Source organism: Rhagoletis pomonella, unplaced genomic scaffold, assembly GCF_013731165.1.
Source record: "Rhagoletis pomonella isolate Grant_MI unplaced genomic scaffold, Rhpom_1.0 Rhpom_scaffold_00004, whole genome shotgun sequence".
In the NCBI taxonomy this organism is placed as follows: Eukaryota; Metazoa; Arthropoda; class Insecta; order Diptera; family Tephritidae; genus Rhagoletis; species Rhagoletis pomonella.
In genome coordinates, this window is record NW_023458558.1 from 57,949,713 (window position 1) to 57,956,144 (window position 6,432).

At 38.0% G+C, this 6,432-nt stretch overlaps 1 protein-coding gene across 1 annotated transcript in view; it reads left to right on the forward strand.

Annotated features, from left to right (window-relative positions):
• The window catches only part of LOC118738527, an 82,666-nt gene extending 77,008 nt beyond the window's left edge, over nucleotides 1–5,658 (forward strand). Inside the window, exons 5-6 of the mRNA XM_036469463.1 lie at nucleotides 2,466–2,694; nucleotides 5,245–5,658. Coding sequence (XP_036325356.1) covers nucleotides 2,466–2,694; nucleotides 5,245–5,366 — 351 coding nt within the window. The 3' untranslated portion in view covers nucleotides 5,367–5,658. The remainder of the gene's footprint in view (nucleotides 1–2,465; nucleotides 2,695–5,244) is intronic.
• Nucleotides 5,659–6,432: the final 774 nt, after the last annotated feature.

The window sequence follows — 6,432 nt, forward strand, 5'->3', positions numbered from 1 at the left end:
TTTTCTCTACTAGTTTTTCGCTAATATAGTACTAGCCTACCTTTTTTAAGCTTTATTATTGATGTTGACGTTTTAAAATCTTTTTTAACTAAGCATTTCTGCTTCGCAATAATTTTCTTGTTTCTCAGTGCGTATAAGCAAAATTTTCGCTCTGAAGCCGCATGCCATGTGTATGAGTTATTTAAATTTACTTAGTCAATGTTACGACGAAACTAAATAAAATAAATTCGTACAAATATAGATAGCCGGAATTTTCTGTAAGTAAATTTATAGTGAGGCAGTTTTAAGTGTTAACTTAATTTAAATGCAACAGTCGCTCGTTGCGTATGAGTAACCTGTATGCATTAATTCTGTTCCAGGTGCTTCACGATTTTAAGGTTTTTTTTCAGGAAGCTTTTCTGTAAATCCTGCAAAACCTGCAAATAGTGAACATCAGATTAAATAAATCACACGAAAGGGAGTCCTCGACTGGTATCAAACGGCTCGGAGAGGTCTTTCTCAATTCTGATTTCAAGCCACACTGGTAAGGCGCAAGCAGTTCGTTGACGGAGGGCTTCAGTCTTACGCACAACACGCTCGATAAAATAGTTGGCACGCATGGCTGGTCGCCTTTCTTGTGGATTGGGCAGAGCACACTTGATTTCCAGACATCGGGCATGCGCTTTATAAGCTCCTTGCCGTCGTAATTGAATAGCTCGGCTGACAGGCTGCTCCAGCTCCAGCAGCTTTGTTACTTTTGATCAGCATACTCGCTATTCGTACTTCGTCATAGTCAGGCGCTGGTATATCGACGCCACCATCATCGACTGGGGGCTTGGGTTCGTCTTCGCCACTTCTTTCAGTGCTGCTGCCATTCAAAAGGGTCGAAAAGTAATTTGAGTACGTTTCGGTCATCGGTCACTAGGTCGCCATGGTTGTTCATACAGGAGTCTTGAAACCTTCCGTAAGTCTCTTCGCACTCACGTATTTTGACCTCTCTCTTCTTATTGCCGCAAATACGTCTAGCTTCCTTCTTCAGTCCCTATAACCACTCCACATGGCTCGCGTTGCGTCCGATCGCAGCGTGGTTGTGTAGGCGGCACCTTTTTATTTGCAGCTTTTTGACTCTCCTCATCGTACCAGTAATGAGCGGTAAATGTGGCTCCACTGCTCGCGTATTTCACTTTTTTGAAGAGTGCTCTCTCACAGAAGGTGTGAGAGTCGAGTGGCGAATCAATTGGCCGTCTGATTTGATTGCAGCTTTTCGAGGTTGAGCTTTCCTTGCATTTTTTGCTGCTCCGAGTCGATATTTGGCCCTCGTAGTGTACGTATGTACATCTAAAAGACTGGAAGTGTGCCTTCCGTCTATCACAACATGCTCGATTTGCTGTAATGACTTAAAACGTAAACGTCGTGCCTGTTCACCAAACCGGCCTATAGTTTTATCAATAATCTCAGATTGGTTCTCTGACATAAAACTTTCGGTGTACGCTTAGAAATTATCAAGCTAGCATTTCCTGATACTATTTTCAAGTACATAGGCAAAAATTTGGAAGTTACGTTGGTACGGAAGCAGAAAGTTTAGTTAACTTATTAGTAGCAAATTCTTACTTCTGTGGCTTTGGTTAACTCCAAAAAAAAAATGTCCCCACTTTTTTCCAATTGTAGAGTTTTTCAAATTTGAGGGTTAAAAGTGTTTAACTTTAATTTTCTGGTTGAAAAGTCATGTCATGTTTGTTTGAAGTAAAATTTATTCATAAATATATATTCTTATTATTTTTTATTATTTTGAATATACGCATTTTACCTGTATAATTTTCTCAGTGTAAGTTATTTTACCCTGGGGTCTCACAACAGTATGCTAGGTGGTGGTTAAACGTTTTAAAATGTATGATTAGATAACAATACGACTGTTATGGCAATTTACGAGTTTGGATCCCATAACTGTATAATTAAACCATGCCGAATTTTAAATTATTAAAGAATCATGATTAAAAAAAGACTTAGTATATATACGAAATAGTTACTATTTGTGGATAAAAATTCTGAAATATGAAATAAACGAAAATGAGCTCATCAATCATTTACCGCAGCTGTCATATATGTATGTATGTGCTTTCATTTTAACCCGAAGAACTGTGACACATTTTTTTGTCGTTTAAAATAGTTTTACAGTACTATTTTTCATGGCTATTAGCTAGTGAGCAGTGATTAATTAAACATAAAAATAATTACTGGGTCACCAGTAGATAACATTCGGTGCTTTCACTAAGCTATACATCGGATTGTCAAACATTCTATCAACAACTGTCAATGTGCCTTAAATGTTGGCCTACTAAACAAGCTTCAATGTTACCTAAAATACACTTACGAGTACATGCATGGACACAATAATATATTCTCATACATATACATGCATATAAGAACCTACTCGTATGTAGATGCACTTGCTCAATGTTTGTTGTTGTATTTTCTGTGCATTTCAGGTGCTCGACGAAAGCTATCTGATAGCCTACAATGACACCGTACACAAACATGGCCTCATAACGTCAATGCTCGGCCTTGAGTTGACAGTTGATGGACGTCACTTTCAGGATGGTACGATGCGTGTTAAATGCTTGGCCAGCATATCACCAGCGCTTTGGAGTGGTGACAAGGAGAGTGTGCTGCAGCGTCGCCGTGGCACCATCGACAATCGAGAGGCTATGCTACTAGGTGAGTGCAAAGTGAAAATGGTTATGAAAGTAAAACTTTAAAATTTCCTGTACATATAAATAGTCAACACTAAAATATGCAGTTCAAATAAATTGTAATTCCTTAAAAGACTGGAAAGAAAAGGGCGTTAAGTAGGACGTTAAGTACGTGTTGGCAGTTAAGTGGCCTTCCCAATGTAAAACAAATGTTGTTGTGGCTGTCAAAGGTGGCCACTTAGTTCATGGTAATTTTTCAGAAATGCAAATTATTGGTGGGGACATTTAGAGTACTTTCGGTACTCATACCTCAGAAAGTTAGTTAGTTAGTTAGATAATATTTGGAGGTAACAGAACAAGAGCCACCGCGACCTAAAAGATAATTTGTATCTTTTAAATAGATAGTCCAAACCCAGTCTGGCCAAGATACCTTCGGCTTCCCTAATGATTCCTAAACAGGTAGGCGAATTCCTTATAATAAATAATTCAACCATTAAAATTAAAATAAATCAGTGACAGTGCAAGTGGAATCGCAATTGGTTGTGACCGCTCAGGTACTCAGAAGGTAGCCCGATGCCATTACTGTTTACTAAAACAATGTCATTTCAAAGGGTAGGGGAAGAGCCTGGCCTGTATAGGGCCCCCATCGCTCCCCATTATTAACCGCGTTCAGAGTGTATCTACTCAGAAAATATGGCTCTCGAAGAGGACCAACTGAGACCACAGAATGGTCCCGAAAACGCTGTTAGCGATCTTTCTTGTGCTAACTCATTTTGTTCGATTCCACAATGGCCTGGAACGTCAAAGCAGTCTTTAACCAGCTTCTATTCCATAGTCATGTTTAAAAGGGCTCGGCTGACTGCTTGGCTATCTTCATTCATTGCTCCCCTGCAAACTTACCAGACTCTTTATGAATTTTACCGGGTTTTTGAGGAAAAGAGAATGTATTTACGCCGTACATTTTCAATACATCCGACCCAAAATTACCGTCTGTGTATGGCGGAGGCCAGGCAGTGGCAGAGAAAATGTTCTGTACTATCCTCGTACCCCAAAGACGATGTACACAGTGGATCATCGATAATACCTATGGTGACCATATGTCGTCCCTATGGATTGTGCCCCGTAGTTAGTTATATCAGGGCTCGTAGATCACTCCTTCTTTTTCTGAGAAGAAATTTTGCTGCCACCCTGACAAGCCTTTTCAGGAAACACTTGGTTTGCTCCGGTCTGATTGGTCGTTCTATAAAACCGCAGTTCGCCAATTCATAAGCTTTGAGCCGATTGCGCGGGCTAAAGATATGTTTTAAATTAATCTTTCGGGGCCAATCCTTATTGGCTTAGACCTAAGACAACATAATATTACCATTACAGTACGTTCAAATGCCTTTTATTTTCGCCCATACAAAATTAACCCAGCCTATTTTACAGGTATGCATATACACAACGAAACCCTTTCATATTATTAATACACACAGACACACCTATCAATTTTCTAAAAAAAATCAAAGCTGTACGATTAACCTTGTACATGCGAAATATAAGTTCTATTTCAGCGGATTGACAAGTTTTATACCCATGCGAATGAATGTCGACCACAAAAACTTTGACTTAATAAGAGATAAGGCAGTCTTTTATTAAAACATCAATTACATATTTGTAGCAAAACAAATTATTTTAAGTGATCTCTTCACAAGGCCTCGTCAAAATGCTCTCAATGGCCAACATGAGAAACTATCCAGCATACGCACATGCATACATACATACATATATATGTAAGAATTCCTCTTTGACCAATGTAATTTTAAAATCTTAAAAAAGTCACCACCCATTCGTCTTCTGTCCAATTTAATTTTGAGCTGCTACAAAAATGCATTAACTCTTCGCGCCCGCAGAATTCAATTTAATGCGCCACAATTTTACCAAAATTGCATTGAGCGGACATACGAAGCCCTGCATCCCTGCGCTTGTGCGCACATACATACGTACATACAAATATATATGGATTTTTTATTGCCGTTTCGTGCATATCCTTTTTTCCCCCCAATCACTCTTGGTTGTGTTGACTTGAATTTCAATGTTGCCGCCATTGATCGGCTCTGTAAACATTGCTAGCGCGGCTGCTGTCTTGTGAACTCCTCGTCGACATCACTAGTACGTGAATAGCATTTCAGATCAACTCTCAAATTCGTTCGTCCATTCAATTCGCCCTTACAGTTGACCACTGTGTCCCGTGGTTGCATTTGCTGCAGCCGTAGATTGACAGTGGTTTTTCTTATTGTTGTTGCTGGTGGTGCTGGTAGCAGCTGGATTGCGAAACCGAAGTTGATTGCTCAACACTTGAAATGCTGACGTTGTCTCTGCTTGATGTGCATCCGATTTCTAAAGCGTTTTTTGAGTTTCTTATGAAAGTCAGCCAAATCTTCTTTGGTATATCATTTCGTTTTGCAATCAATTTTTAAGCAAGGTAGCTAAAAAGTAAATATGAATGTACATATGTATGTATACACAGTATGTATCCGCTTAACTTAATTTCATTAATTTCATTAATTTTTCTTAATTTTTTTTCTCTTTACAGTACACGGTTCTGCTGCTCGCCTACATCCTTTGAGTAATTTTCGTAGCAGTTTACGTCTACTCCTCAGCGTCGCAATACTAACAATAATATGTCAATTACTATTGGGCATCGAACTGACCTAAATTGCAGCAAAATAATCATATACGCACACTAACACAATAAAGGAAGTCAATAAATTTACTATGTATGGAACTAAGTATTTAGTGTAATTTTAACTTGTGTTTAAAGAGAACACATCACAGTTCAAAGGTAAATTGAACATAATGCAGAAATAATAGCCACAGTGGAAAAACCTCGTGTTGAAATACATACTAACTTTAAAAGCAACAAGGCAACAATTATAATTGTACGCATAATTTTAAAAAAAGGTTTGTGAGCTACCCTAAATTAAGAGTTCATTTTCACCAAGCCTTAACTGCAGTTTTTTCCTGTTGGAAAAGGGAGATTACCGCTCGAAGGAGGTAATTGCTCATTTTACGTACATGCAAACGCAAGTAAAAAAAAAGAAAACAAAAAGTAAGGAATTAACCTTGCCAATCACTTCATCTTCAAATTCGTGGAACTTTCTTGAGCTTTCAACTGCAGTTAAACTTTCAATGGAAATGGGCTATAAGAATGATGTGATTCATTCAACACAAAGAAACTATTTATATTGTAAATAACAAGAAACATTTTAGATAAAAGTAATACCACTACATGAATACCAGGGGCCGCGACTGCATTCCAGTTTTTGTTTAGTTCTGTATGAGAACAAAAGAACCAAACAGGAACAAAATTATTGAGAGCAGTTTGAACGGGAGAAAATTGAGAACAAACGTTTTGAGAACGATTCCATAAAGAACAAAATGCGAAAGCTATATCATTTTAACTTCGAGATATTTTATCATTAGGGTGAACTATTCATTTATGGAACAATATTCTGTGCAAGAAAAGTTCGTGTCTGAAATCCTTAAGTTGACCTTAAGTTTATGACCAGTTTTTATTTGATCCAAACAATATCAGGCGCTCATATTTAGTACATGCGAGGTAATAAATTTTTAAATTTCTATAATTCTACTTTGTGACTTTCAAAAGCTTCTACAAAAAAGCTTGCTACTTCATATCGACACTTGAGTGGAAGATCCACCTATCTCGGCAGCCATTTCAAAAACGCCCTATCTCAGCCCATTCTCTATACATTTACACTTG